The following is a 20,937-nucleotide window of genomic DNA, read 5'->3' on the forward strand; positions in this document are numbered from 1 at the left end:
CATTGTCACCCACAGGCACTAACGTGGCATCTAGCACAATCTTTCATTTAAAGAATGGCTCCAGGAAGAATAAATGGGAAGCTGGGCTTCTCTGCTGTAAGCCTGATTGGCCCAAATTACCCACAATTTAAGAGAAATAGAAACGTTTATAAGGGCTGTTGGTAAGTGAGACTGTTTGGCATCTAAACACCAGCAGAGACTGTAAGAGATTCAATACTAAAGAAAACATGAACTTCTACTAAAAAATGTTTGATGGTTGCTGGGATTGAACTCAGGGCCTCACACATGCTAGGCAAGCAGTGTACCACTGAGCTACAGCCCCAGTCCTGCTCAAGTGAACCTGAACACTAACATTCTATGAGCAGAAAGCAAAGAATCTTGCTGAAGGAGAGATGGTTCCCAAATGTTTTCTTCAGATGTGTCAAGGGAGTAGGACTGGGGACGAAATGGGAAAAAACGAAATTAAGAGCTCAGGGGCTGGAGGATTGTAAGAGGTAGAATGGATTTGAGGAGACTTTTCAGGAGGTCAGATCGGTATCTGATCAGAAAATTTTCCTTACCCATTACTCATCAGGAGTTCTAAAATATTCTGAATCAATGATCATAATTCTCTCAGTGGTTCATTCTAGATGAGAGTGATTTTGGTGCCAGAACTACTGCTGTTTTACCACTGTGGTGTGTGTTGGAGATAGAGGGAGGAGAGAGGCTTGTATGGACAATTTGTACAATTTGGGGGACAGTGGGGTCTATATCTGAACACTATGTAGTAACTTCCATGCATTGTACTGAGATCCTGCAGTGCACTTGAAATGAAGATTGAATGAGAGACTTTGATGGGTCTTGGGAAGGAGGTGAGTGCATTGTGCATATAGAGAACAGAACATGTCAAGTATTTTCTGCCTAGAGAAGTAAACTTGGGCATTTATTTGTGCTGTTTACCACATTGCTGGATCTTCCCCTTTTGTTCCCCTTCCTAGAATGTGTGGAATTGCATTTCATTCTTCCTTGGAGTCATAGGGGACACTTAATTCTTGAGAACCAAGAGCTCTTTCACCCTCTGGCCTGTTAAAAATAGTGGCTGGCTTGTCACTTAGTGTTCCAAAAGAATTACAGAGAGCTCATCTGTAGCGAAACTCTGGTGTGAGCCACTGAGATTTGGGTTTTATTCATCAGTGCAGCATAACTCAGCCTAACCTGACTGATACTATTCAGGATAGCAGACACAGACAAACTCTAGTCATTCCTCATTTCTTTGCAGCCACTGATAATCAATTTTGCTTCTTTCCTAGTGATCCCAGATAGAGGCTGAGAATCTTTCTTGCTCTCAGTTGGTCAGAGTTGACACTCAAGACAAGGCTCATTGATTTGTTGACTTTAGGGAAGAGAATGTTGTAACTAGGAAGGCCAACTATTACAGATACACCCAAGGCTCAATGATTTGTAACTCTTCCATTGGTTCCAAGGTCTCCTTTTTACCTCCCATGGATTTCATGAGGCAGTATAGAACCCTAGTGGATGAAAAGCAGCTTTGATGTTCTTTGAGTGCTCCAAAGTCTCACAGATAGCTGGACATCAAGACTAAATACCAAGGGATGTTGCACTGAGCACACCGGTTAAGTGCTACGAGAAATGGGTATCTTGCCTGTATCCCTTACTAGATTGTTTGAGAGAACAGAGCCAACACAGGGAAGCACTGAAACAAGGATGACCTCTAAGTCAGTTTTTTCCTCTGTGCATGTCTCCCTTTCAGAATCTCAGTTTCTTTATCTGCAAAATACAGAGAATGACAGCACCCAATTTATAAAGTGGTCGTGGCAACCAAATGTCTGAAGGACACAGGGGCTGCCACATGGTAGGCATGCAGGAAATGGAAGCTTTAAGGATGCTGTTGGTGCTGTACCCAGGTCCCCTCCCAGGCTGGCACACACATTCCCTAACTGTTGTGTTGCTGAGCAACAGCTCACAGCTGTCCCCACCTCCAGCACATGTTCTCTGCATGCGGAGAGTGCTTCACCATAGAATTAATGCCCAAAAGCAACCTATCACCAATGTCTGACTGAGATGGATGTTCAAAGACAAATCTCCTTTCCCCGAGGAGGGGAACTGAAAGTTAGATTTCCCACAAGGCTTACTTCTTGCTCAACTCTATGTCCTGCTCCCTTCCTGCCCTTACACGACTTTCTGAAAAGCACTCCCTCCAAAAAAAAAACATGTGAACTGGACTGCTACAGCCAGCTCTGCTCCTAGGAATCCTACCTATGATAATTAATAACTGTAGTATTATTAATATAATTATTAATGCTTTGCCATCCATTGCACACAGTCGTCTTGTATACAAGAATCTGATTATACAGTCATGCTGTTATGACACAAGTGACAGACTTTTAAGATTGTGATAGTGCCCCTGAGGTCTCTGATGATAGCAGAGGGACACCATTTTGAGATGATTTTCGCATAGCAGTGGGTGCACTTCCCCAACCAAACAGCTCCAAAAGTTTGTCCCAACTTCGGTTCTTGGAACTATTAGAAGAGAAACTGAACATCACTTGTGAATGAAGACAGAGCACAGGAGAAAGGAATGATGGGAAGGGAAACCCCTGGGGATAGACTCAGCCAAGGAAATTCCAGATGGCCCTCCTGAGTTAGGCTCATTCCACAGAGATGGCCTCTCTCATGACATTTCTCTCTAATGGTACATGGAGTCCTGTGAGCTGGGGGCTCCCTGAGGGACTTCTCCAAGTGAAGAAAAGAATTGCTTCATTTCTGGATGTCCTATTCCCTTCAGAAAGGCCAATTCAATCTCCCTTCCTCACTACTGTCAGGCTAAGACTTCTTTTCCCTAAGGAAATCCAGTGCCATCTTCCATAATCCAGCACTGCATCCTGGGCAAGAAAAAGAAGGCATCTGAAACACTAGATAACATGATCCCATAATATCCAGGAAGCGTCTCTTGAATAAAGGATGAGGAGCCCTGATTGGGTCACTCCTGGTTGAATTGAGAGATGCTAGAGTTTACCAATAAAATTCAGAGAGGACAGCTGAGCTGTGCGTTATGTGTGTGTGTGTCCATGTGCTATCGCTGGGAAAGCCTGACCTGGGAGGAAGGAGGTATGCCTTCTTCCAGCTTAGTCCTAAGAAGTTGTGACTGATACCAGTAAGGACAATGATGATAATTAATTACTCTGCAGATGCTCTCTCATCAGGTCCTGGGTATCACGGGCATGATTAACTCTACTCCATAGAGGAAGAAAGTGAAGCTGTTAAGCAACCCAAAGCTAGGAAAGGGACTAAGATTTAATTGTGGTTTGGCACTGAGTTATCTCTAGATCATTTAAATTAAAGTATAGATTTCTGCATCTGCAAAGAGACATGGGCTAAACTTGGAATAGTTTCCCTCTGAGGTCCTTCATGGTGTCACAGTCAAGAAGCATCTCTGTCCTCCTCACCAAGATCAGGTGGAGAAGGGAGCCCTCTGTTCCAGCTAAAGTTTATACCCAGTCAAAGGCAACTGGAAAATTCCATGGTCCCTCCCTCTGGTGATTAAGATTCTGTCCAAGCTAGAAAACATTTGAGAAATGACAGGAGCCGTTGGAGAATTCCAGCAGAGCCAGGTCATGCAACAAAAAGAGGGAGCAGAGACGATAGCCGTTCTATATTTGCATTTTCCCCTCAACTGGAGGCTGCTGTTTTTCCAGACAATGAGTGGATGGCTATAATCTGATTACCCTAAATAACAGACAAAGAGTTTGAGGTCTCACATATTCCATCTGACTCAGTAGGCGCGAGGGGGAAATAGTGGAATAACATTTTTATTCATCTGCTTCATGGAATTCATCGGAATTTAAAGGCCATGCTTTTCAGTTTTTGAAAGTAAAACAGTATTTATATTGGATGGGCTTATTCTTTTTATACTCTTCTTGGATAAGCTGAGGGGGCTCAATCAGCACTCCTGATTGTGGTTCAGGTTTTCCAACAACAGGGGAACTAAATATGTCCCTCTCTACCCCAGTGAATGAATTAACTAAACTTAGAAAAGTACCAGGCAAAGTGTTAAGCTAGAAACATTTGTGTTTTTGCCAGGGACTCCACGGTCTTCTATTCTTGCATTACCCACGTCAACTGTGCGGGCAGCACCTCCACCCCCGCCTTCCTGTCTGGGCTGACAAGGGGGAAAAACACTCATGAAAGCTTCCTTGGAGGTGCCTGAACCTCCTCTTACCTGTATTCCTTTGATGTACAGAGCCCTGATTTCCTGTTGAGGAGGTACCCACAAGGCTCTTGCCTTAGGTGGCAGCCACACAGCACATCCTCTTTGGTGATACTGCCATTTATGTCCCCACAGTCCCCTTTTGTGGGGCCCAGAAGGTTCCAATGAACTGGATGTTTGTGATATATCTTAACATGCATATAGGGAAATCTTAACTTCTAAGCTGATGCCATTAAGAGGTAGTTGATTAAGCCATGAGAATAAAACCTCATAAATGAATGTAATGTCCTTGTAAAAGCTCATCAGAAATCTCCCTCTCCATTTGTCTGCTGGATGAAGACACAAGAGAATACTGTCAGCTGTGACCCAGTACAGGATTCTCACCAGAACTTGAATACACTTCTTCATCTCACATTTCCAGCTTCCAGAATTGTGAGAAGTAAATTTTGTGTAATTTAAGATAGTTGTCTATGACACTTCATTATCTAACCTGAAATGGATTAAGATAGAGATATAGATAAAGGGATTACTGGCAGTTGTAGAACAGATAGTGGGATTGTGTGTGTGTGTGTGTTGTCTTTCTGCAACCTCTGTCAAACGACAGTTCATACCATAGCAAGTAGCCTGTGATGTCGGGTGGAGCTCACTCACTGGATCTCACATCTTGCTGAAAGAAGACCTCAAAGACTAAATGCACCCTGCTTAGCTACTATCAGATCTGTGCTCAAAGGCCTTATTATGTGAACCTGGGGCAAGAAAACCTTAGTTTTAACCATGAATTCTCCCCTGGAATTGTTTTTGCTTGCTGCAGTGATCTCTTTGAGAGGTAGACTCCATAAAACAGGCAGTAGTGTATGGACTACTAGGGTTAAGGGTGGTATACACTTTGGCTTATATGGAGCCCATTGTGGTGGCTTGGATACAGTGTCAACTTCACTGGTTTTGGGCTCAGCCTTGGGGATTAGTGGAGCATAAGTCTAGGTATGTCTGATTTGGTCATGGAAATATGGGACTGGGATCTGTATCTGATTCTTCATCCAATTCTCCATTGTAGCATTTGTTGCTCTGCTTCCTGGCTGCCGTAAACTAAGCAATTTTGCTCCACCACACCCATCCACCATTATGTTTCTACCTTGGAGCCAACTTACCATGGATTGAATCCTCTTAAAACAAGAATCCCCCTTTCAGTTGTGATATCAGATATTGTGTTCAGCATTAGGAAAGTACAGCCACGTACAAAGGGTACAGAGTCTAAGTAGGAGCTCTGTGGTCACAATATGAGAATTGTTATTGTTTTCATGACTATAATTATACCTAGGAGCACATGAATCAAAGTCTCCTAGGTTCTAAAGACAGAAAATATGGACAAAAATGTTCATGGCCACTCTGCTTGACATAGAAAAACAACTGGAAATGAGACAGATGTCCATTGGCAGGGAAATAAACAGACAAAATGTGGTATATCCACATATTGTCATACTTTGATAGACCAGTGAAAATGACTGAGCCACACCTACTTGAAATAACCTGGGTAGACTAAGAAACACAATGGTAAGTAAAAAAAGCAGCATATTCAAAAACTAGCATAACCGGAGCTGGGGATGTGGCTCCATGGTGCAGTACCTGCCTGGCAACTGCAAGGTCCTGATTTTGATTCACGGTACCACACACACATACACACACACACACACACACACACACACGTACAATAATTAAAAAAATAAATGCCATAACTTTAGTAAAGGTTGAAATATACAAAGATTGTTTAGGCACACATATGGGTGGGATGGGATTACTCTTCAAAAAGGAGGAGCGGGTAATAAACACAAAATTGAGCAAAAGAATGGGATGAAAGAGGGGCATTAGGGTGAAGGAATGCTGTGTGCCAATTCCTGCGTGGTATTATGGCTTAGATTTAGATTCATATATTCTTTTATAGATGTAAGATAAGATCAAGAAATAAAAATATATCTGAGTCATGACAATTTACCTGGTGGGATGATTCAAATTTCATTGCTGAAAAGCTTAGAGATTATCCAACCCAAACTCCTAATTCTATGTTTTGAAAATGATGTCAACAGAGGGCTTGGTCAGTGCTCTAGTTTGGATCTGGAGTGTTGTCCAAAGATCGATGTGTTAAAGCCAGTCCTCAGCTTGGGGTTCCTGAGAGGTGGTGGAAACTAAGAGTGAGGCATAGCAGGAAGATTTAACTACGTTTTTGATAAGAACTGGGAAGCCCTGGCCTCCTCTTTGTTTTCTTCCCAATCCAGCCAGGTGGTGAGTAGCTTTGTGCTTTGCCAGCCACTGCCAGCCATGATGTGAGGCACTCCACAGGCTCAGAATCAATGGGCCATCTAAGCAGGGATGGAAATCACCAGAACTATGAGTCAAAATAATAAACATTTCCTTTTTATAAGTTGATTAGCTCAAGCATTTCTTACGGTAAGAAAATCTTGGAGTCACATTTGCAAACGTTCTTAGTCATGGAGCAAAGATTAGGACCCTGTGTCGTAACTCATCCCATTGCTTCTTTTCTCTCACTTGCCCTATTCTTCATGTTTCTCTCTTTCTTCTTCTTCCTCCTCCTTCTTTTTCTAGCGGTAACAAAGCAACATTTACTCAGCCCTCACAATGGTTGCATTTAACACCTCTGATCCAGGAAAAAGGGGTCAGAGTTCCAGACAAGCAAAGCCAAGTTTCCCTCTGGCTGTGTCATTGTTGGAAGGAGCAGTTGATTTTAATCAAGCTGTATCCACACTAAATGTTAAGAAATTTACATTAACTCTAATTCATGGCTCTGTGCTACCTTAAAATAAAATGGCAGCTTGAAAATGTACTGTGAGTGTATTTTCCACAATTAAGACTTTGATAATATTTTCAACGTGTGATGCTGACTTGGTTCCAAGTGAAAGAGGAAATGTCTGTTCAAAGAAAGCACTCATTTTTACCAATTTGAATAAATTTGTACTGAAAGGAATTGTAACATATCTTTTCTATGCATGTCAATTACTTATTTGCTTCTTTTTCCAGTAAGACAAATGGGAGAGATAATTCACCCAGTCCATACCATCTACAGTGGATGTCCTTTCTTTATCTGGATGGCTCTTGCATTTCTAGACACACACCTTTCTCTGCAATAAGTATCTCACCACAGATGGTGATTCTACTTTTGAGGGTCACACATTTTATTCCTCTAAAATGATCTTTCAGTATTTTCCTTTTGCTTCCCTTGTAATAATTTTTTCAATATTGGAGGAAAAGTTTATTGGACTCACTGAGAAACTGCATATTCATATATTATCCTTTATGAATTAGTGAAAGAATTTCCTCAGCCCAATAGATATTAGAGCTATTGTCATGGTTTATGTCAGTGGCCCCTAAGCCTCATGCCTTTGCATTATGCATTTGTGATTGGTTCATTGTCTAGCACTTGGATTGGGGGTGTGAGTGCTACACTGGCCTAGGGGTGGAACCAGGATGTGATGTAATGGCAGGAAGAAGGTATGTTTCTTCCTCTTGCAGGTTTCCACCTTGCTGTTTGCAGCTGCCATGAACTGTGGCCCTGCCATGCTACCCTAACTTGAACTGAAGCCTCCAAAAACTGTAAGGAATAAACCTTTCCTTTCCCAGCTTTGGGGATCAGGTATTTTGTCTCAACGATGAGTAAAAAGTAACTAAGACAGCTATTCACCAAGTATTTACAGTTTTCTTCCTATGCAGTTGGTGATGTTGTACTTCCTGGCCCCTTGAACTTAGGCAGAGTTATTAATTTGCTCTTGCCAATGAATTATGAGCAGAAGTGAGGCACACAAAGCTTCAGGAAGAAGCTTTACAAACCGTGCAAGATTTGCACTGTTCCTTTCCCCCTGCATTGATAGTCGCAGAAGCATGGCGATGGAGACTCTTTTGTACTTCCTGCTGTGGTTTGGATGAGGTTTGCGTGCCAGAAGTTTGGCCCCAAGTGTGGCAATGTTAGAAGTGATGGAATTTTGAAGAGGTGGTACCTAGTGGGAAGTAATTATGTCATTGGGGAAATCACCTTCAGAAGAGACTAATGCTTACCTCCAAGGAGTAGATTAGGTCTCTCACAACTTGGGTAGTTACCATGAGAATGGGTTGTTATAAAGCAAGACCCCCACGTGTCTGGTCCTTTCTGCACTGCCACTGGCTGCTCTTCTATGCATTTCTTACCTGTGATGCCATCTGCCACATGATGAAGTACAAGGGCCTTGTTGGATGTGGCCCCTGAACTGAGACATTTCCACCTTTAAAACCATGCACCAAACTAAACCTCTTGAGTACTATTATATAGGAATCTACTATATATCAATGTTTCCTTGAAAATATTGATTTAGATCTATACCCTTCAATCCATAAATATTTTTCATAAAGAACACTAGAGACCCTTACTTAGTAGCAACAAAAGACTAAAATGGGAATTGGAAAAAAGGCAACAACTAAGAGAAACTGAAATCCACATTTATTGATGAGAACTATATACACAAAGGTTAAAACACTTAGTGAAATTTTGAACTCACAGGTTACTTCCACCATATAAAGAATATTCAGTAATTTTACACAAGAAATGTTACAGAAATCAGTCCACATTGAAAGAAAGCATAGAAACCTAAAGGTGAACATGAAAGACCTCATCTACCCAAAATGTGCTTTGCCAGCAAGGTATTTCCTAGTGCCATTTATAAGAAACAATCCCAAAATTAGTTGAACTTTTTATCTTTTGCATTAATTAGTCTTTAAATACAATGTACTATAGATGCTCTACACCACACGGCTTTAGATCACTGGGAATTGTGAACATGAAGGAAACAATTATTCTCATCTTTCTTTCTGGATATATAAGACTCTTCAAGGACAATACTGCCTAAAGGCTAGTTTTCTTTCAATAAGTTTTTCATCTTGCATTTGAAGAAAACACATTTCCCCCCCCCAAAAAAGTGCCCATCCACCATATCCCCTCAATCCACTCTGAAGAAGCCATTGCAAATTAATGGGCTTTGCCTTCATGGTCTTGGGCTTCAACTCCTTGAGAAAAACAGATGGGCACTCAGTGCTTCCTATGGCACATTGTTATTTCTTCTCTGTCCTCGTGGAGCTCTAGACATTGCATTTAGTGTTAATTAGAGGGAATGTGTTTTTGGAGGCAAGCGTATAATTGCATTTGTTAATCTCATCTTCAGTCACTTCCAGACACACACACGCTCGTGGGTAGAGAAGGTCACACTCCCTTCACATATATGGGATCTGTGCTTCAGCAGTTGCCTGTTGCAACCTCCAATATTGTACACCGACTGATCCTGTGCTTCTAGTGCTCAATCTTTCTATGGCTACTGTGCCATTTTCTGCCAGAACTGTGCTTCTGTGGAGTTTAACCTGAATGGCAGCTAGTCAGTAAATATTCTCACATTCTGACTCAAGAAGCCAAATGGGACAAGGCTTTTGAGGACTTTCAGCATCACAATAAATATCTGGCAACCAAAGAGGCTGATCCTTCCCCAAAGACATGATGCTAACACGCACAAGAGAAGGCCAGTGTTTGGGTCTCTGAGCTCCACCCAACAAGCAAAGGACTTGAGATGAATATCTTCATTCTATGTCTACCTAAGCCTAGATCATCAAAAGCTCCACAGTTATATTCACCAAGTATTACACAGATATCGAATGCCTTTCATTAAGAACCAGGATACACATCCATCCCATCCCTGCTCTGAGCTGTATATTTACAAAGGTGCTGGACACATACATACATTCAAACAATTATCAGTACAATGAATTCATAGATAAGTTCTTTACTGATATATATCCCCAAATCACATTATGGAGGAGTAGAAGTGATTCACTGCTAGGTATTTAAGAAGAAAAAGAGGGGTTTCCAAAACACCAATCAAAATGTCTATTGCATCTAGATGAACAGCCAAAAGTAACATTAAATTAAATTACAATACATCTACACACCGTTTCACTGAAATTACACAGAGATACCTACATTATAGCTAAACAAAGTGCATAGGCACTGTTCTTCATGCGTGGACCAAGCGTCAGTGTGTGCACACAAGAACTTCATGCTTTGACACTAGCTGTACTTGAAAACAGACACAATCTTAGCCATTTGAGGGCAAATCTAATCTGTTTGCTGAATGAGGAGCAGGTTCAAATACATACTAGTACACTCGCTCTATAACTGACGACAGTTTAAAACATGGTAAAAACACTAATCCTACCACCATATCAGAAAACGTGTTTGGCGGAGGAAAGACACCTCGTCTTTTCAGTGGCTATTGACTTACCTGTTGGGAAGGTTACCTAGTTTGTTATTCACCTGAGGACAAAAACTACCTGGGCTTCTTAAGCAATTTCAGTATGACTCTTAACATCTACCTCCAGTCCTCAGTGATACAGTATTGCTTCATAACCAGTACAAATTTTCTATTTAAAAACATATGATCAATTCATTTAGCAATGTGACATTTATTGTCATTTTGCCTAGCAAGAATGAACTGCAATGAATCTGTTCTGATTTCCTTCTCAGCACTCATTCTTAGTCTTTGCAACTCAAAATTTTTCTAAGCCAATTTTCACATAAACATTTAAAAAGGCATGAGAGATTCTGATGTAGAGATGATTCTACTTTTATCACTTTTGCTTTTGGTGATCTCAGAGAAAAACAAACAGTTAGAATGCTCAGCTGGAAAAACAAGGCCTGGTGTCCAAAATAAAAATCAGCACCATTCCTCAAGTTAGAATAATCACCTGATTGAAGCAATTCTTTGTTCTGGATGGTGATCCTCACTGCATCACTGAGAACTGGGTTCTTAAAGGTTTTCAATGGTGCGATATGCTCAGAAAACAACTGATAGCTGTAGGTTGTTGTAGAAACTTCTTGTGCTCTATTAGTTACAATTCTAAATATGTGGTTCTATAGAAAATACCATAAGAAAATATCTGTCTGCAAAATTACGGTACTAAATAGATGAATTCAGTTTCCACTGAGTTCTTTATGATTTCTGAAGAATAGATATAAACCTATAACATTATTAAAGACTAAATTAATATTAAACATATAATATCCAGGACTATAAATATTCTCATGCTTTTTAAAAAATAAATAATGGTAAAGGAGCTTGGGGACTTGTTGAAGAAAGAATGTAAGACTGAGCTGAAGTAATTTGTAGTAATTTGGGATTTCAATACTGATCAGATAACAATATATTGTCCCTGGTAGCATGGACTCTTACCAGGAAACCAAAATATATTTGCTGGCAGCAAGACAAAATTAGATTCACAGTTTGCCAGCTCTCTCCTCAAGCTGTAGAAAACAAATAGAAAAACGATATAAAAAATTCTCAAAAAAGTATTTTTTTATATACAAATCTCTATAGCGACCAGATAATCTGATCTGTGTTGTGCAATGGAGATGCAATGCTGAGATTTTTCAGGGGAAGGAGGAAAGGAGGGAGTTAAGGTGATTTGTAGAAGAATCTGGATGCCAAAGGATGAGTTCCTCGTGAGGAAAGTACTCTCAGAGTGTCGTAAGTCACCAGAGAGCCAACTTTCTGCTTGTACATCTCAGAGAATTTGCTCCAGGGGAAGAAACCTCAGAGATGTGCTGGTCCAACTTCTTTGGCTAGTGTGTGTGTTTGTCCCCTATCAAAGGCAACAGACTGTTTCCAGGCTGGCTAAATAGTCGCCATGAGAAGAAACAGAGCCCCAGAAGTAGCAAGGCCCTGGCTGCATCATCCCCATCTCCCCTGGGAATGATGACAAGGGTAACAGTCAGTTGTTAGGTTCCAACACTCACCCAGGGATTGGAGGTGTCCCCAGAGGAACTGGGGACCTGCTGTGACCCATTGTCAAGGTCAAATGCTGACTGTGCAAAGCAGTAAGGTCTGTTCCAGTAGTAAGTTTTATTCTTAGCACAAAAAAGCCCTGCATAACAACCAGAAAGATTTTTTAAAATATTAAAATAGAGACTTGGCTCAGAAATTGGAAGATGAAGCAAGGCTGGACATAGGAAGGAAAAAAAAAACTGAACAGTATTCAGGATAGTAGAGTAAATGGAATGTGAGTTTAGGGACTTGTCTCGCTTCCCTACAGGTTCTTCAATGAATCAGTTGAGAAACTGTTTATCTTGCTGCTCTTATATCAGGTCTTCTAAACTTATGGGAAAAAACCCCAAGTAAACAACATTAACAACAAAAATAACAACAAATAAAAAACCTCAATCTTCAATCTAGTCCTAGATTTACCTCCTCAAACCTGAAGAACTGACGTCTTCTCTACCAATAAGGGTGTTACTACACAGGAAATACCAACACTATTTAGTACAAGGGTGGATACAGGGCAAAAATGCAAGCAGGAGCCCTCTGAAATAATGCCAGAAAGTACAGAAGGTTCTTTGAAGGTCATGGCTGGTATCAGGCACCCTGTGGACCACACTTGTTATCCTACTCACTAGAAATTCCACAAGCATTGAAAAGGACAGTGATAGCAAAACTTCACCCATGTAAGTTAGAACTTCTGTACCTGCAATGTAATGCCTATTATACAAGAAAATCAGGTGGAAAATATGCAAATGAATTTCAATCAAATATCCTTGCGTTTCCCTCCAGAGAAAGCACTCAGCCCAGTTTACTTGTACATGGATTGTGCATGTCTGCATACCTGTGGAGGGAAGGTATTTACAGACAGTTGCTGTGATTGTGTAAGTCTTGCACCAAATTTCATGAGCATTCAAGTTGATTTGCCAAAGGCTCCCAGATTCCCATATTGAGTTGGCAATTAGGAGGGTTTGGATAAAATTATGTGGTTTGGATACTTGGAATGGGCTCTGTTGCTACACCAAGAATGATGCAAGAGATCAAGGACAACTGTAGACACATCTGGTCTCTCACGGTGACTCTGGCAACATTTTTCCCTGAGCAGAATCACTTGTACTAGGACAGTGAGTTCAGGTAAAGAGAACTTTCATAAAAGGATCTTCACTGGTGTCTCAAATGATAGATTAACATGACCATTGCCAAGCTTGGTGTAAACATAAAATAAATACAGGTTTAAAAAGGGGAAAGAGAAAAATCTAAATAAATTATTTGTTAGACTGTAACATGCTGATTTAAAATACAAACAATAGTATTTTAGAGATGTTAGTCTCTTAAAAAAATAGAAATTGTAATATCAGGGATGTGTATTGCTATAAAGGGATTTTTAATCATTTAATTCAACCCTTTCACCTTTCAAATAGCAGAAAATAAAGCTTTGTACATAAAGTGGGTTGTGTAAATCGTACAGTTAAAACTGTGCAGAGCCTATGCCAAACATTTCTTCTACCAAACCATGCTGTTTCTCATCATCTCTGTGTCATTGACTGCATGAATTATGTTATGCCATATTAGATAGGATCCAATTCAGGTTATTATCTGTTGTAAAATGAATCCTCAGACTAACCTACCTGGTCATTTACTATAGTGTCTCTTAAGCAATGGGAATAAAAAAAAGGAGGAATGGAAAGTAAAATTTTATTTTAGAATCATCAAAACTAGTGTTTATGAGCATCTCTGAACTCCCTCCCTCCAAGGAGAACAATCTGCCACATGTGTCACCTGTCTGGTTGGTAACTTCTACTGGGTTTAATTTGAAATTACAACAGATACATCCACCTTCTCTAACAACTAGTTTTATTTAACACTTACTTCAGACTCTGCTTTAACTTAATCTTCTTTTCCCACAGATCCCAATGTCCTTATTCAAAGAGTAAGTATGATTATAACACAAAATCTCAGCCAGTCCCCTTTCTTGACTTGGAATGAGTTCACCTGGAGAATATGCAAAGCAATACCAGCGACGTAGACAACTGAAGGCCCTGAGAATTAGAGATAGCTAAGTGGGGGGAACCACCTCTCCTGGGGTGTAACTGCTGCACACTTTTAGTCAACAAACCAGGCAAGAGCTGCTGAGACTTGTTTTTCAAGGGTTAGAGCCATGTGCATACCTACTTGGGTTTATTGCTGTACTTCATGGAAAGATATTGCATTGGCAGAAGTCTTGATTCTAACAGAAGCAAAACAATTATAATATATTTTTGCTATTAAAAGAAAAAGGAAGTGTGGTATTTGGAGAAACATGGCAGGTGGGATTGGTTTTCCTTTTGGGAGGGCAAAAGATAAGTTTCTCAGCCACTCACCTCTGAAAGATTTCTTGACTAGATACTTTTACAAATAATATATTTCATCTTGCACAAGTAGAAATGACCTGAGGTCTAATCAATTGATCATTGGGACTTCTGGCATCAGCTAGCAGAAATCTTTCCATGAACTAAATTTCTCTCAATCCTTTCTCAGCTTCCACAAATCTAAACCCAGGAACTAGGCATTTGGCACCCTTTCCTTAAGCTTTAGTGCACATCCAGAGGAATTACTGGTGGGAGAGGAGAAACAAATATTTGTCTTTTGCAGGTATAGTAACTTCAACAAGCAATGAGACAACAGGCTGGGTTTCAATACTCAATGAGATGGAAAAGAGAAAAAGAATCTGATAGCTACCTAAGGTCCTCAAGTCACTTAAAGTCCTTTACTGACGATCTGTTTACATAAATAAGATAGTTGCCTGGATTCTCTGATATACTTCTTTTTGGGCCATATAATGGGGAACATATCCTCAAACATCTAAGGAAGACATTATTTTGAAAGATAAGCTATCTTCTCCCTGGTTGGATTGGATTTGTTTAATTTTAGTGAATAATTAAATGATGAGTTTACTTGGGTTTCCCGAGGGCAAGGATAAGAAAGGGAAGAATGAATCTCTACTGAGTTGATTTTGTCCTGAAATGCTTCTTGACTAGATACTTTTACAAATAACATATTTCTAATTCCTAAAAAAGTAAATAAACCTATGACAAAATGGTACTGACAAAATGCCAATTTATAAACCTTACCAGATGCAGTGTATATACCTGACCTGTTGTTTCTATACATAGATATACAAACATTTATATATCATCAAATATTAATGGACTATTATAAGCGTTTGTATCTGTGATGAGCCCATTAGTATAAATCTCTACATATAACTGACAGGTTATCCATTTAGGTCAAGGCTATTAGAGGTATACTCTGGGTCCATTTGTTTTGTTTATGGCACATATTCTGGACAAAAGAATCCCCAATGGGCATGGCATGGGAAGAATAAAAGAGGTCTAAAACGCTAGAAGACATACTCATATGTCAGCTCCACATGCAGTGTAGATAGTCAGGCTATTCTTGAATTTGATATACTATTTCATTTTAATATAATTTATTGAATTTCCAGATAAATTGGTTTCCTAAGTGTATTCTCATCAGACATTGTATACAGCCTCAAGTCAGAAAAGCCTGCTCTGTGAAGCTGTGAATTCTCTTTCTCTTGAACACACTGTCCCCTTACTTAGTCACAGGCTAATAGCATAGCTAAGAAAAAGATGAAGACAAAATAAACCAGAAATGTTTTCAAGCAGAGACAAAGATGATCCCATGATCACTCTTTTGCAAAACATGCTGGTGTGTACAATGTCAAGTTGGCTTTCTACAGCAAAAAAAGCAAGCAGCTCCTAGATGATTTGCCTAGAGCTTTGTGCTCACCATAAAAAGCTCTTGAAGTACTATTTAAAGAAAATCTGGGTTTCACAGCTAAAGACAAGAACCATCCCTTTGGCCCACATGACACTATAAAGGATTTATTCCCCCCTGCTACATTTTAGTGTGGCCTTACCCATTCTATTAACTGTCCATCTTATAAAAACAAAGACCAATGCCATTTAAAAAAATCTGCTTAATACTGCTAAGTAGTGATCCATATCCAGAAATAAGTAGGATTTAAGAGACCAAAAAACAACTTAATTTGCATATTTTGTATGTTTCAAAACTGTTTGGGTTGGAAGACAGAAGTCCTAAGGATTAGGTAATAAAGGGTAGGTGATGGCCAAACACTCCCTACTCTAAGAGAATTTGGATTCTATACATATTTATGAATACTTCTGCATCCCTCTGCTGGCTTCATGGGAGACACCAGACAGATTTAAACATGGGGACTAAGGTTCTACCTACTCCTTAGACTTGATTGTGCTTTATCTCTCCATGACTCAAATGCCCAGCTAAATCCCCAACCCAGCAACCTTAGGAAAATACTGTGGGTTGTTTGACAGAAAATAATAGTAGAGACATTCAAAACTTGAGCTTGCATAACCAGTCATTAAGGATTTGCTGGCTGTGTTCCACAGGCAAGGCCCTATGCTGTGCCAATTAGATTATTTATTCCTTCAAACTTTCATAGCCTTAAAAAGCTTCATCTGGGAAGTTATTTATCCCCTTTGTTCTCACTTCATGGACCAAGACTGGTTGGACTATGCCAAAAGGACATCACCTTTATAGGATTTTGTATGTTTGTTTTCTGTTCCCTTCCAACTGAGGAGGAAGACGGGTTTTGTTTCCAGTCCTGTAACTAGTTTTATATGCTTCTATAGAACAAAAGGCCTTCTCCATATTCATTAGACACAAGCTTGTTTTTTCAAGGGATGGCATGGAAGGAGGCACAGCTAACACAAGTGTCATCCAAGTGTGGAGGACAAAAGATCAGGCCAATGAGGCGGATGAGAATATGATGGAAATGATTCAGAGATCTAAAGAATCCTTTTTCTGGGAAAAACCCAAATGAGAATCTCATAGGTCACATAACCTCATTTGGTTTCAGTGTACCAAATGAATACAAATAAAATGCAAATGAATTTGGGTAGTTAAATCTGGTTAAAATTTATGTCATCTGCACTTGGTTTATTATATATATATATATATATATATATATATATATATATATATATATAGTGGTTGTAAAATACTTCCTCACCCAGTATCCAATTTAGAGAATTATGACACATATTTTGAAATTTTAAGCACTATTCACATAAACTTTAGATATAGGATGGGGCAGAGAGGCAGTGGGCTCCACAATCAGCTGCCTGAAAAGCATGGCCCCCCACTAAAACTCTCTTTGAAACATTCAACTCAAAGAGCACACGAAAGGTAAGATGATTGAATTCCGTAACACAGACACTCACTTTTAATCAGCTCGTGTGCCAACTCTAAATGACACCGAAAGGGAGTTACTTCTAGGGGCTTCTAGCAGGTTATGTTATAGTGTGTAACAAGGTGAGATAGGAACACTTTGAGGAATAACACGCTGTGTGTATGCTCATTGTCCCAAGCCCCCGGAGTGTACCACACTGCTTTTGTCACTGTCCCTTGGGAAAAGAGCATCCACAGCTCTGCACTGAGACAGAAGGGAAGCTGGCCAGACTGTGTCTTCAATTCAAAGGGATTCCTCCAGCACATCCATTCAAACAGTAATACGAGTGAGAAAATTAGCCAGTTATGAAGCGTTACTTGGCAAAGACACAGCACCGTGCCTGGCGTCACGGACTCACCAGAGCTCCTCTAAGCCTCAGCTAACAGATTAAGTAAACATAGAAATAGATGCGGGTTTTTTTTTTCCTTTTTTAAAAGAAAGCTTGTTTATAATCATCTTTTACCATAAGATACGCTGGGGAATTTATTCAAGAATGTGCTGAGGGTCATAGTCTTATTTTTCTCGTTTCCAAGGCTCTTCCTCAACATTGCAGTCAGCTGACTTTCCGTTGGCTGCCAGAGTTACCTGAAAATAATAATCGTCAACATCCAGCTTACAGGCCATGAACCAGGAAAAAAACCCATGGCTATTTGGAGAAGCACCAGATCCAGAATTAGAGTATGTGACTGAAATATGATTTGAAAGAAGATTATTGCAAATTGATTTTGACTCTGTCCTGGTGATCAACAGGGATTTGTGATTAAGTGTTGATATGTGTCTTGTGGGTACTGAGGCATTGCAGAAGGGAGGGAACTTCTGCTATAGCTTTAGGGTAGGGGCGTGTCTGACTACTCACAGGACTCACTGCTCAGTGACATAGTCCTTCAAATACAGTGACTGAAATGTGCTACTCCATACAACCACAGAGAAAACAGAAATCCAGAATTAGGTAGCTAGTTCTACTCATGCATGTAAAAGGTCCACTTGCATTGAAGCCAGCAGGAGTTCATACATATTTCAGTTTAAAAATCAGCAATCCTGATGGTTTTTAACTATATCAAATAACCAATCTTGGTTTTAAAAATTTAAAAGAAAAAGAGGGGGAACGATTAAGAGCTTAACATCAGTGATGATGTAATCCAAATTATTTCAGTGCGGGCAGTTTACTAATCAAATACAATGAATGAATTATTTCCACATATTCCCCTGGCTCAAAGTGAACTGAACCTTAATGCAGGATGGAAGGTTCTCCCCTCCACTTCTAAGTAGTTTTCCTAGCTTACCTTCTGTCTGTCTGTCCTCAACGTCATGTGCATACTTAAACCCACGACTGATATTCCACATAATGGAGAGACTGGATTTATGGAAGCATTAGAATACAGAGACATGACAAATGCAGTAATGTTTGAAAGAAATTTGACTTTCTTCTCACCCGGAAGTGGAAGTGAAACACATGCATCATGAGCACATAACATGCTAGGAGCAGAGAACCAAATGCCCTTCGCAAACCAAGCAAATAAAAATAAAAACTGTTCATTCTTCCAATTCGCACTTTCCCCATTTTCTAGAAAGTCCATGCAGTTAGCAACAACTTCTCACATGCAGTTATTCTGTCTAAAATTAAAAAGACATTGCACAACTTAAAACTAATATTACCAGGCAAGGGTTTGAAAATAGAGACAAATACGACATGATCCCTGAAGTGGTTAAAATTTTGACCAGAGCTGCAGCAAGTTTGTTTTGTTTTGTTTGTTTTTTCAGTGAGCTCTAAAAGGAGACTGCCAGGGACAGACTGTCTGTCTGGAGAGAGCTGCCTGTTTGTTGTGACCGTGAATGTGCTTATTTGACTCTCTGTGACGAACCAGATCAATGGCAGTGCAGTGCAAATTTATCAATCACAGATCTGTGCCTTTGGAAGAAGCAGACTACTTGGGGGAAGTACTTTGTGTTTTTTGTTCGTAAAAACTGTGGCCTGTGTTTCAAAAGTAGCTAGGACAGTTACTTTTCTGGCATTTCCTTTCCTAGCTGAATGGAGTTAGGACTCCTCTACCCAATCTATTCCGCTTCTCTCTCATCTAACCACTCAGATGATAGGAAAGTGAAAGGGCAGGATACTGGCAGGAAGCATTGACATCTTCGATGGTTTAAAAAATGGAGAAGCAGCGGGTGTGGTGGTGTAAGTCTGTAATCCTAGCATCCGGGAGGCTGAGGCAGGAGGATCACTGCAAGTTCAAAGCTAGTCTGGGCTACATAGTGAGTTCAAGGCCAGCCTGAACTACATGGTGAGACCAAAAAAAAAAAAAAAAAAAAGGTAGGGGGAGGCACAGCAACTGACTGGAAGAAAGTTCAGAGGAATGAATGTCACCCCAATATTGTGAAAAACAGTGTACGTTCATTCCAGTAGCTCTAGATACCTCCTCCCTGTCAGTGTCAACATATTTAGTTGATCTAAAATGAGAAGAGTAAAGCTGTCTCACCTAGCAAAGCCTGAGAGGCAACTCACCTTAACTGAGTTGAACCCAAACTCTTTAATAATTATTAAACCAATCAGCCCATGTTCATCGTCTTCATTTTCTGTTCAGTTTGGTCACTGACCATCTAAATGCTAGTTAAGCAATGTACCTTCAGGTGGGCAGTTAATTTTATAGAAAGAGTGAGTAATTATCTTTATGGAACTGCCCGGTAAAAAAGATTTCTAAACCAAAAAAGGTTTTCTAGCACGGATTCTTGACACTAAAAAGCTACATTCTTATCAAGCACCTCCTACAATACACCAGACACATTTTTAGGTGCTAGGAAAATGTCCACTCCCTATGAACTTACTTCCTAGTGATAGGAGTAATTCACAAACATCTTCCTTTAGAGTTGGAAGCATTTTGACTGTCCTCCAGTGCCTAATACAGGGCTTTTTAGATAATAGGGATTCCATGAATATTTTGTGAACTATTAAAATATGGGATGTCACCAGAATGAAGTGGAGATACTCAACTAAATCTTACAAGGCACACAACAAGTACTTGTTAAATATAATAGTATTTAAAATAAAGCCATTCTATGTGAGTAATCTAGCATGTTAATTCAGATCTGAAAAAATACTAACTTTTCAAGAGAATGGATGAAGCCATTTAGGTACATTTGACTTTTTAAAAATGTAGATCATGTTTGCTGAGTCAATGAATTAATTTATGCAATTGCTTCTTGAGGAGCAGGTTCCCTCTCTAATTAAGGTTGCCCCTAATGTAAAGGAGACAAGCATAAGATTCTGTTCATCAGAATTTTGGACTTGTGATAGAGTCCAATAAACAGAATTGCTTCTGTGTCACTCTTTGTTGTCTGGCAGATACCATGGTGTATGCTTGGGAAGATCCAGAGGTAGCACAGAAAGAAACTAAAGGTTAATTTTGATCTCATCAACAGGAGTCAGAAAGGTACCTGAGATCAGTCTTGGGTTCAGATTGTCCTCGATTGCTGTACAGAATCATTTTAGCAAAATAACACCGACGGTGAGAAAGGGTGACTCTTTCACCTGCCAGGGTTTCTCCAAGATTGCTTCACTCTGGTCAAGAGACTCAGTCTTTTAACAATCTCAAGTTAGTTACAAGAAGGCTAGACAGGCCCCCACA

The 20,937-nt window shown here is 39.9% G+C and overlaps 1 protein-coding gene across 3 annotated transcripts in view; it reads right to left on the bottom strand.

The window, feature by feature from the left end:
* Window positions 1-8,670: 8,670 nt before the first annotated feature.
* Window positions 8,671-20,937, bottom strand: part of Slc1a2 (solute carrier family 1 member 2) — a 156,487-nt gene continuing 144,220 nt past the window's right edge. For all 3 annotated transcript variants that reach the window (XM_063227773.1, XM_003463856.5, XM_063227774.1), the window contains exon 11: window positions 8,671-17,899. In XM_063227773.1, the coding sequence (XP_063083843.1) occupies window positions 17,828-17,899 (72 nt within the window). In that variant the 3' untranslated portion in view covers window positions 8,671-17,827. The remainder of the gene's footprint in view (window positions 17,900-20,937) is intronic.

This window comes from Cavia porcellus, unplaced genomic scaffold (genome assembly GCF_034190915.1).
Source record: "Cavia porcellus strain 051 isolate PalLab524CR breed Dunkin Hartley unplaced genomic scaffold, mCavPor4.1 scaffold_17, whole genome shotgun sequence".
NCBI classification, from domain to species: Eukaryota; Metazoa; Chordata; class Mammalia; order Rodentia; family Caviidae; genus Cavia; species Cavia porcellus.